The sequence below is a fragment of the Micrasema longulum genome, unplaced genomic scaffold (genome assembly GCF_059751315.1).
Source record: "Micrasema longulum isolate JH-2025_06_02 unplaced genomic scaffold, ASM5975131v1 h1tg001597l, whole genome shotgun sequence".
NCBI classification, from domain to species: domain Eukaryota; kingdom Metazoa; phylum Arthropoda; class Insecta; order Trichoptera; family Brachycentridae; genus Micrasema; species Micrasema longulum.
In genome coordinates this window covers 312,573-325,024 of record NW_028278779.1, presented here as the reverse complement: position 1 = coordinate 325,024, position 12,452 = coordinate 312,573, and the positions used below count along the sequence as shown (strand labels likewise).

Sequence of the window (12,452 nt, the reverse complement as noted above, 5' to 3'; positions counted from 1 at the left end):
ACCACAGTTCTAATGCAGAACTCAGCAAAAATATCATATCATCTGCCTTTGCACATAAGTACTCTAATCTCAACCCGTGTTCCATAAAAAAGTGAGTCGAGTATTCTATTGAATAATGATGAAGTTTTGTATTTATAAATTAATGTAAGTATTTACTAAAACTTTACCATCACTGTGTAGTATTCTACAGTTCCATCTACTTCGGGATCCAGGTCCATTGGGGCTGCGGAGATTAACAAACATTATGGACAGATGTAACATTATTTCATTTTATAATCAAGTTAATGGTACTTCAATTGAACGTAGTTATTCAGAAAACAGCTGGTCCACAATTTAGAAAAAAATAGACATTGGTAATATCGGGTGCCGTGAGGTCAATTCTATGTTCTGATAAAAACAGCCAGGACGCTTTCATAAAAAAAACTGTAATAATCACCTTTTGAAAATAGTGTCGATCACAAAAATGGCATTTCTCAATTTGCAGAAAACACTCAACACCAGGAAAGTCTTACAGTATAGATGCAGATGAGAAGATTAATGCCTCCAGAAATCTAGTTCTCTTATATTTTAATATTATAAATTTGTTAATTTAAAAATACCCATAATAATAAAAATATGTATTAATACAGAATATCACCTCATACATTGAAAGTTTGGATGGGGTATTTATTTATTATATATGCGGCCTAAGCCAATTTCAACAGTTACATGAAGAAATATAAATACAAGAAACTGAACAAAAATAACATAAAACTGTGTAGCAAAGACAAACAAGGGCAATACAATAATGGTATACAATATATTCATAAAGAGAAAGACATAAGACTTCAAGCTAAACCATGCCAATACAAATTCATCCCACACTGTTTTAGTCGCGAAGAGATCTACGAAAAGCCGGAAGATCTATCCCGAAGAATTCAAAGTCATGTGACGAATTGACTAATCTATACATTCTGGACATTGGAAGCATAAAAACAAAAGTTGCTCTTAGAAGATTTAATAAATAGCAGATTTTGACTTCTGGTGACACGGTTGGGAACATGAAAAGAAATTGATTGCAACAAAGATGGGACATCACTTATAGCATTAAGTATTTTGAAAATGCATATAAGGTCCATCTCAGTTCTATGTTTCTCCAATGAAGACAGATTCATATCATTCAATGATCAGTCTGTTTTATGCAAAATGTATATTTTAGGATGTGTGGTCAGCCAGACTTAAAAAAATCACCAAAATTCCTTTATGATTAAATTATTTTTAAGTTATGAAAACAAATGAATCAAGTGATTATTTACAATTCAGTACCCTAATATAAATATAAAATAATATGTTCAATACATAATGACACAACATACACGTAGGGCTGGCTGTTTTCTACGAAATGCATATATTAAGTTGTGTGGTCAGCCATACTTTAAAAAATCATTAAAACTCAATAAAACATAATAAAATTATTTTCTGTATTATTAAAAAGACAAATGTAAATATTATTTATCACTTGTCAAAGTAAATAACATTCCAACTGTTGGATCGATTTGATTATTCACTCGTTTCAAAAAAGTGATATTATCTCAGTTTCACTTTTCTATAGCTGGCTTCTTTCTATTCTATATACGAGCATTCAATTTGTACGGCGAAGTTTCTTGAAAATGTATATAAAAAAAGATTTTGATAAAAACAAACTACTTTGAACGCCATCACTAGTTCTTCCGAATCAACCAGTGATCTATCACACATTCTAATGTTGTAATAGATTTCGGTTTACAGGAAGCCAACTCAGCAGAACTCACTAAATTTGTGATGTCATACGCAAAGTAATTTCAAAATTATAAAACTTAAATAAATCATAGTGCTGGTAATAAGATACATAAAAATATATATAGAAACCACTGAACTTCCTCATTGCTAAATATTTTTTAAATAAAAAACCATTTTTAAAGCAAAAATAATTGACTCACGCTTTGGGAAGGAAATCACACTCTCATGTGGTGGAGGCTCTGGCTCTACAGATTCAGCAGACTGTTCTTGAACAGCATATGTCACAGCCCTTCCACTGGAGGTCAAATCCTCTCCCCCCTCGGTAGATTCCTGGATTATCATGTTCAGAATATCATTGAGCGTTTCTTCAGCCACATCTACCGGGTTAACTTCTCCGCCGTCTGCCTCAGCTGTCTCCTCCTCATCTTCCTCTCCTTCGTCTTCCGAGTCTTCCATTTCCACCCCCTTGTCGACATCGGGCGCATCTGCTTCGGCATCTTCTACAACGGGCTCTTCTGTAACTTGCTCGACGTCGACTGGAGGAGTCTCAGCTACAACTGTGTAGATTAGATGAAGAAAACATTATTCATCTAGACATTGACGTTTTTTAATTAAAGCAAAGACGGTTATTATTATAATAAAAAAGAACTTACTTATTTAGATAATATCTGTACCTTAAAGGATAAACCATGGGAGTCACATTGAACAAATTCAGAAAGCAAGATTTTTTGATTGTGCGATTTCCAAAACATAACTTTTGAACCAAATAATTAATTTGGATAATAATAGTACATTAATAGCATATCTGGGACTACTCATGTTTTTCTTACTAAAACAAAGTGGACTGAACTGGAAGATTTTTATTTCAACTTAAAAAAGCATTTTTATGACGAAAGTGGACTTTGGTATTTTAATCACATATTTAAGAGCTTATTGCAATAATTTCTGCATTTTTTACTTCAAAACAACAAAAAGTAGTTATTCTCTAAGGTACAGATATATGAACTGTGTACACAATATTTTATTTCCCATTGTGTACATGCCAAAGGTATTTATTTATTTGTTCTTTTACAACTTGTGTATTACTTTTTTTACATTAAAGATAATGTTCCCCTCACTGGGGACTGGGGGGGTGTCCCGTGCCGAGGGAGACATTTTATATAATATACTTTTGAAACGTGCCTTATTAAACAATAAAATTAATATCTCGAATTATATATAAAACAAAATAGAAACAAACAAAACTAACAAACCAAAACACTATAAATAAAACCATTTTTCTACCTATTTGGCATTATCTATTTCTTAATAGCGATTTTACAGTGATAATATTTACTAAGTGTAATATGTGTAGGATGAAGTTGTCGAGGGTTGGAGCTCATATCCCAGTTGGAGATTGACAGAAGACACAAGGTTGCTATTTAATGCGTATTTATTACATGGCGAATACATAATGAATTGTGTCGCGCGAGTTTTACTGCGATGAGGAGTAGAACTGGCTGCTCTTGAACTACATGCTGTTCGGCTTCCTGTTTGGGCTAACTGGACATTACCATGCCCTGTGGTCTCTTTATAGGCCATGTTCCTTTGTTCTCCATATCTCCATGGTAGGAACGATGTTAATGTACTGCAGGCAGTGCTCTCGTCGTTATGTGCAATACTGTTAGACTTGCATAATGTGTTATATTTTGTATAACTTGCATAATATGTTATTTCTCATGCACTGTTACACACCCAGAAGCCGTACAAATGCAAGTCGGAATTCACCCATTAATAGAGCAATTTGCTTGCTCAATACGGCTTCTGCGGATAATATGGATCTATTTTTCTGTACATATCAACAGTTAAGCAGCTATCAGCTTTCTATTCATTAACTTCTAACTTATATTTACAGTCTGCATTACGTATGGGTTAAACAGTCCGTAAAGTAATGCAGACTACAATGTGTCGAACAAATAAATAAATTAAATATAAAATAATGACTTGCTTTATCGGTCGTCAATCTATATTTCAGGTGAAATGGTTGCATGTCTGCTTGTCATCGATCAATGGACCATGAACCCCACATAAGTATAGTTTGTATGAATGTACCGAAGGAATAATATAATAAAGAATGTTTGGCTTTTAAAACAATATTTTATAAATAGGTACTTTAGGAAATTAACAAAAATAATTGAAACCTGGATTGAGGGTTCCTAAAGGTTGTTCTTCTCCATCTGCTTCATCTACTACAGTATCTGGATCTAGTTCCGTAGGCGACTTAGGCGTTTCTAGGAAAGCGAATAAGAAAATAATATGAATTAAGATGGACAACTCACATCAACAATTTAATTAGCGAAATTTCAATCTTAACGAGTCTTTTTTCAAAAATCAAACTTTTTTTTTCAAAATTGGAAAAAAAATCTTATTTATGAAGCCTATGTAAAATCTAAAATATGTTATATGCAACAACTATGGAGAACATAAAACCAAAATGACAAAAACAGACTATGACAGCAGAATAAAATATTGAAGCTATAGTCCTTAAAATGTAACATGAATAGAATGACAGTTGTCAGAAAAAGTGACGACATAACTTTGTAGTAACGTCAAAGGAGTTATTTATATTGACACATGAAAAATCATTTGTATCTGGCGTGATAATTTATTTTTTTAATACAATGCTTGAAACATAAATCAACATTAATATATAAAATCATCTTTAAAACTAAAAGAAACCTAATTATTAACGATGTTCTTACAAGGTTACATCATTTTGCAAAAACGTTAGAGATCGACAAATTGATCAATGTAAATCGATCGAATAAAGATATAATTCATTTGATGTTGTTCATGAAAAATATATAAATGTCTCATTTTTTGGTGAATAATTATGTTAAACACACTAAAATAGGCTTGTTTTTGCGTTTTTTATTTCAATTTTTGGAAACAGAGTTTCATGATTGCATGAAATAACTGATAAAATCAATTTGATCAGTGATCAGTAATTTCCCATCACTAATGAAATTAGTTTGACAGCAGTCATTCTAATCAAGCTATATTTAAAGGACTATAGTATTTGATCTCCCTTATCTAATACCAACTAAAGAACTCTTTAAAAAAAATTAAACAATGAAATGTTAATTAACTTTTTTAACTAGAATCTTTAAAATTTATTCATAAGTTAGCCACTGATATCATTGTAGACAAAGAACTAAAACTTGAAAAAACATGGACATACATAATACAAGAATATCAGAACAATATCACAAACAACATTCCAAAATGAGACAAGGACAATCGAGACTAAAAACCAGGGACAGATATTATACAATAAACTACCAGACAAAAGTAAACAAAAGACTTAGACAAACTTTTTTAAAGATGTAAAAAATAATATTATCAATAGCGGGGTATGAATAATAAATGATATATTATTTTTGTAAAATGAATTTAATAATCCGTGAGGGGTAATGAATTAATTTTCAAATAAAAAACATTACAGATTGAAGGATGATTGAAGTCTGAAAGTAATAGTTTGTTTGAACAGTTCAAACCAGCTATGGAGTAAGAGTTTGAAGCTGTTTCATACTATTTTATTTATTTATTTTATTTTATTAACATAAACGGCAAATCTGCCTTTTACAAAAAAATATAATACTAACATATTTGGCTTAATATTTTTTTTATTTTTTAAAAACATAAATTTCCTTATACCCAAGATTTATAAAAAAAATAAACCAAAAAATTATACAAGATTTATATTTTAAAAATTAACCTAAAAATTATACAGCAAATTCAGTATAAAGTTTAAACAATTCAAGAATAAACATAAAAAACTAAATTAAATAATAAAACGTTCTCAAGTAATACAACAGGAAAATCATAAGTACTGTTTCATACAGCTGGGCAGAGTGAACAAAAAACTGTATATATTATGAAATGCATGAATAAATAAATATAATTACCATTCACCATCTTTGAAAAAGTTCAAAAGGTTTGTTCTATAGGAATAATACCCTACACTAAATATATCTGATACGTGGGAATAACTATTGCCGAGTTCATGAAGTCTATTTAATACGGCATTACAAGTATACACTGTCCGTGAATTGTTGCTACAAAACGGTGGCACCTATCTAGTCATTCTTCCAGGCACCCTGAAGTTGATGAGAGATAATAGTTCAGGGCAATCCCATATTGAATTTACAATTTTTAATAAATTTGCCATTATAATACATTATGTTCGTTGAATATTGATATTTACCTTTGGGAGCTTTGGCACTTTTCTTGCCTTTCTTTTTAGACGGTAGTGGTTTTGGATCAGGGGGACGAATTCCTATAAAAGTATACACAGTATTAAACAAAATATTGATATCTTTTGTAGACATTTCTTGATAAAACACCATGGTTAATTATTTAATTTTGATATATTTATTTTGATGACCACCAGCTCTCCGCCAGTGTTCGCTATTGTAAATTCCTTCCGTACAAAATAAAAGGATGTTACTTGTGTGTAACTGCTTAGTAAATAACTTAAATTATAATCCATCTTTCTCATTTAACCTCAAATCAACTCATGCGGACACATCACATCCTATAATGTCTTAACTTTAAGTTTAAAAACCTATTAAAAAGTAAATGATATTTATGACAAATATAACTGTAAAAAAAAAAATATTTACTGCCTTTGAATGGGGAAGCTATCTCTAGTTAGGCAAGTTAGACGACTCACCGGCAAAAACAAAAAATATGCATGTTTACTTTACTACTCAATTTATCTATTATATAAACAATTCAATGTAAATTGCTGTATTAAATATGTAACAATTAAATAAAAAATATGAAAATGTTATTAATAATTTTCAAGTCCTGAAGATGTCTACTTATTGATATGTTTTTATCAAAATCATTATTTAAATATCTTTCCTGATTTTGTTTTCAAAAAGCACTTACACACTTCTGGTCGAACAATAAGGAGATATCATAGCAAAATGTTCATACGAGATTTTCCCAGAACACGAATTATGTCATACCCAAAACCCGTACGACTTTTGCTCAGACATCTCTCCTTTATTGCACCGAGAGTATTTAATATTTCGGAGAGCGTATTAAGCTCTCAAGGACAAAAAATATTTTCAAGAGAGGAGTTAAGGACTGGATTTTCCTTAGCGGGAAACTCCTTAAAGATTTTCCGAATCTTTGAGTTTACTGTTTACCATATTGACCTGCCATATATTTGTTTTTTATTGTAATTATTAGTGTTGTGTTTCTGATCCTCTATAATATTTGTGATACTATACTCTTGTGTCTGTGTCAATTAATTGCTCGTCCAGACTCAACACAGGAAGGACTTTTAGTCCCATGGAATTGGGACTTATGTCTCAAATAATGTGCAATAAACTGCCTTTAAGTAAATAAACTTAAAAAAGAAAAAAATTGGTGTAAACATGAGTTAAGTTCGCTTTTTTACAAATTTAAAAATACCAAAAGTAAAACAAAATGGTAAAGGTTTTACGTCATTCGAAGGTAAATTTTTTGCTTTACAAGAAATTGTGTTTGCCTTTACGTTACATATTTTTTTATTTTTTTATTAAAAGTCTTCAAAATGGAATGTCAAGTAGACGAAAGTGAGCATTTTTGACACCCAATTTCTTCTGTTCGCGTTCAATCTTAGGAATAAAGTTTCCAAAGCTCCTTGCGATATTTGCGCAGAGTACGGTGAAGATGCTATGAATTATTGACTAATTTGTTGTAAAATAATAAGGGAGAATACATTATTGACTAATTTCTTGTAATGTTTTTGTCGTGTCCTCTAATTTATTTTTTTATTGATAAACACCCAGAGGACTATAATAATTTTTGGTTAAGAAATATCAAAGTATTATCTTGTTCTCTTTATTTGGAAAAACCAGACACAACTTATGTTAATACGCAATATTTTACGAACCAAATTGAATTTTCAAAGCAGGGCTGAAAACTTTTTTATTCTAGAAACACTGCAAAATACTATCATATTAAGCAAAAATATGATGAAAAACATTACTCCATTCCGTCATTTCTTTTTCAACTTGGATCAACCTGTCGGTGTATATCTTGTGAACGTTGAACACCATCTTTTCGGCGTTTATTTCAGACCCAGTGAGGGAGTGGTTCAGGAAGGCACTGAGTTTCTCGTGGAGGAATCCATCGTTGTCATCCATCATGGAGTCAAACAGTTCCACGTGGTCGAAGCCAAAGAACCCTAGCAACCTGTCTCTTATCCACTGCACTCGGTGATCCATCATAAAAGCAGAAACTATAAAAAATATATAACTATTATTTACAGATATTTAAAACCTCATTGAGAAAGGAGCATATTTTACTGTGCTCAGGACTAGGACTTTTTAAAAATTAATTTAATTATTATAACAAATGAAAATTAGTTTCAGAGTCCACTTTACTATCCCTAGTTTCCCAACTTGGTCTGAAGCCGACTGCATAGTGTTCAAAATTTAATTTACATTTCACTCAAATATTTTTTTATTTCTTCTATGATAATTTTTCTTCAGCCAGATTTTGATTTTGTTTTTAAATTATGTTTTGTTATCTGGAAACCTAATTTTATAGGGAAGCATATTAAACAGTTTAGCAGAGAAATAATTCTCGCATGTTTGGCCAAACGTTGTTTTATAAAATAGGGAGAAATATTGACAATAATAGGGAAATATCACATACTACGAATACCGATAAAAATATGTATACAAAATGAATAGTGTTTTGCAAAATCAAAATGGATATTGTGGAGAAAGGTTTTCATACATAAATTTAAAAAGAAATTATAAAAAAACATGTCAATACTAAAATGAGACATGTTTGGCCTTGATGATTGTCACGCCAAGATTCGTGACGATGTTCTATATAAATTTAAACGGTCACAAATTTCAAAATTTACACAAATCGTGATGTATTAGGGGCGTGGCAAATGCGACAATCGTTTTCGTGGGAATTAAAAATTATAAATTAAAAAATACTTTTTATGCTAGTATTAAGTAATAAAAAATTGTTTTTTTACTCGACAGTATTTCATAAACCCTTATTAATTTAAAATTGTAAAAAAAGTGATATTTTCCTATTGTATTATTTCTTGCCCCCTTGATTCATGCTCTAATTTATACCACAATTCTGGAAAACGCACTTTCTATATATTTTAACAAAAGTATTTGAACCGCAAACATTTATTAGACTTTTGCCAGAATGTGTATTGAGATAATGACACGCATAATTGGTTAAAATATGCTTAAAATGATGAAACCGCTTTTTCTAGAATTGTGGTAAAAGTCTTTTCTGTGAAAAAGTGACTGATGTGCCATTGTAGCTGAAATCAAGTTATATATTTATACCATTTTTTTCAGAACTTTAGGCTGCTTTGTATGAGCCGACACCCATGGATATTGGAAGTAAATTTTGAAGTTTACATATAATGCTTGAGTTTACTGTTTACCATATTGATGTGCCATAAATATGTTTTTTAAAATATTTTTTATAATTATTTTTTATGTTTCTAATCCTATATTTGTGGTGGTATACTCATGTGTGTGTCATATAATTGCTCGTCCCATCTCAAGACAGGACTTTTAGTCACATGGAGTTGGGACATATTGTCTCAAATAATGTACAATAAACTTATGTGTGTAAATAAATTTAAAAAACTTCTTGTACAACGTGACATTCATAAACTCAACAAATTTTATATCACATAAAACTGGACTTATTTTAAAATAAAATCTGTTCTAATAGTTTTATAAAGCATTTGTCTTGCATACATTGTTTTGGAATTGATTAATAATAATAAAAGTAATTTATTGTCTATTGACAACATCTATCAGCATCTCCTGGATGAGTTCTCTGAGGTTTTCTCTTCACTTAGCAAAAGCGGAGAAGTTCCTTAACAAGGCCACAGCCGACTGTCCCACCAGATCCTCACACAATAGTCAGAACAGTTAGAAGGAACACACCTTTTGCAATAAATATAAGCCTTGTGCATAATAAGCAAGGCAAAAATCTATGACTTGGGTCTAAAAGGGCCAATGTCATAAATCACAACATTACACGAGAGTAACTTTACAGCTATTTTGTGACGTTATAATAAACTTGTGGGGAGCATCGAACTCGCGTCAACGACGCACCACAGCACGCGTAAGTGAAATCGATACACGCAGTGCTAGCCCGATCCAGGCGGCTACCACTGACCTGAGTGCTGATAATGCAAATTCAATAGTTCGGCAGTGCATCACCCTGGGGGACATTAGCTTCCCTCTGTCGTAGTGGGAGTTCAGGGAATAAAGGAATCCAGCATATAAAAGGATGACCCGTTTCATGGGCCACTATGCATCTCTCTAGTACTCTTTCACGGACGTTACTATGTCCGTTTTCATATTAACTAAATCTTTTACTTGTAAATAAATAATAATATCTATGTCCAAAGCTGTTTCTTCTATTTGACGCTTTGACTGGTGTAGGTACTCCTCAACACACCACTAACACCTACAAACTGTTTGAAACTATTATCAATAAAAAACACTACCAAATATGTGTGTGTATATATATATGTACTTATATTTTTTAATTGACATCAACCATCTACAAAATGTTGGAAAGAAAAGAGTGAAATCTCTCTTTGGCTTCTTCAGACTTAAGACCCAAGGCACAGAAATCAATAAATCCCATTTTTTAAAAATCTATGTAAAGTTACAGGTGAATTCAATAGTGGTGGGGTGTGAGAAGGTAAAATGAATGTGAGATATTTGACATATATTTTAGACTACTGATGTCCAACAATTTCCAAATTATTTAAACAATTCAAGAACTATTAGACAGCGGCAACCTAATTTCATTCTTATTTTTGCTAGACAAATTTAATAAATCAATAGATAAAAAATAAAGACTAAGAATAAGTGAGGGTACTATTTGCGAACCCGGCAAAATCCATCTTTCTTAAACTGATACCATTCTTAACTTCAACTTTTTTAAACTTCAATTTTTTATTATAATCAGTAAATATTTTACACGTAAGCAGTGATGACATAAGCATGGTTATGTCAAGAAACAGTAGTGCAATAATAGATTTAAATTCTACATTCCAACTTTATAATAATAAAGTAGAGGTTGCCATGTTTGCAACAAACCCGACAATTTAAAATTCAAGTTCTTACAAATAAAGCCGTATTTTTAACTGACAATGTTATAATTATTGTAAAACATTGTATTCTGAATAAGTTTCAATTAATATCTCACTTTATTTAGATTTTGGATTTTGCCGGGTTTGCAAGTAGTACCCTGAAGTGCGCAGTAAATGAACAGATCTCGACTTTTATCCACCCACAATTGATAATTTTACCACACATTCGCCTGAAAGATCTCATTTCGACAGCATTCAGCCTTCTTTCAAGTCCATACTAAAATCTGATTCAATACAATATAAGGGCCGGCAAGTCGGCCCCAAGACTTCATGTTTTAGATAAAAACATTCGAACATTTGGACAAACTCAATTATTGTAATTAATTTACCAGTTTTATTATTTGAAATTGTGTTTTTTTTTTACTTTTAAATTATTAAAATAAGTACCCCACTTTGTTGTAATCATGTCGTAATATGTTTACAATTGACGTTTTGTTCCGTGTTAAATTATAAACATTATTTCAATTTTCTTAGCTGAAACAACTGCCACAAACGCATTCAAAAGTATGTATGTAGATTCAATGCTAATTTTATTTTACTTACATGATTTTGCAGCTTAAATCCTTAGCAGTAATACTTTAAGATTTAACTGTACATTATCAATTTAGGTTATTTTAATTAACCCTAGTAAAGACATTTTAGTTCAGAAACGTCACTTAATGTTTTTTCTAGCTCCCGTCTCTTCTTGTTTACGATGTTCGATTTTTAAATGACAGCTTTTTTAAACTCGTTTGATCCCAGACCAAAAAAATACCTTCCAATATTTTTGTTCTTTATTGCATGCACTAAATAGAACCGTATTATATCAACGTTAAACTTTGACACAAAATACGAAACTATCTACATTTTTTAAAATGTTTATATAATTTAATGTAAAAAATACCCCCTTTTCGTATTATCTAGGTACCGACTACCGGCCTAGTACATATTTTTAAGATTTGCTTTATGGCGTAGGTACCTATCGTATTTTGAACAACATTTTTTTTATAAAAACAATTTTTAAAAATCCCTTAGGGTTACATAAAAAACATTATAAGTCATGTCTCGTCTGGTTAATGTAGTCATCATGTGCTTTTTAAAGTTTATTTTAAATTTGTCTCCAAGGTAATTTTTAGGTAGTAAGGTAAGTCATTGTCTAAGTTTACTGTTTATTACCTTTTACTGTATTTCTTTTATGGTCCTTAAAATATAGCTTGATTAAAATGACAGCTGTCAAACTAATGTCAATAGTAATGGGAAATTACAGATCACTGATCAAATCGACTTTATCAGTTTTTTCATGCAAACATGAAACTCTGTTTCTGAATATTTATATAAAAATGCAAAAACCAGCCTATTATAGTGTGTTTAAGACAATTATGCACCAAAAAATAAGACATTTATACTTTTTTCATGAACAACATCACATGAATTATTTTTTTTATTCAATAAATTTACATTGATCAATTTATCCCATGTCTAACATTTTTGCAAAATGATGTAACCTTGTAAGAAC

General features: G+C 30.9%; 1 protein-coding gene across 1 annotated transcript in view; it reads right to left on the bottom strand.

Moving 5' to 3' along the window:
• Positions 1 to 155: 155 nt before the first annotated feature.
• The window catches only part of LOC148274734 (uncharacterized), a 61,906-nt gene continuing 49,609 nt past the window's right edge, over positions 156 to 12,452 (bottom strand). The window contains exons 4-7 of the mRNA XM_088236719.1: positions 7,784 to 8,035; positions 6,005 to 6,076; positions 1,959 to 2,315; positions 156 to 223 (exon numbers count right to left, since the gene is read on the bottom strand). Coding sequence (XP_088092845.1) covers positions 156 to 223; positions 1,959 to 2,315; positions 6,005 to 6,076; positions 7,784 to 8,035 — 749 coding nt within the window. The remainder of the gene's footprint in view (positions 224 to 1,958; positions 2,316 to 6,004; positions 6,077 to 7,783; positions 8,036 to 12,452) is intronic.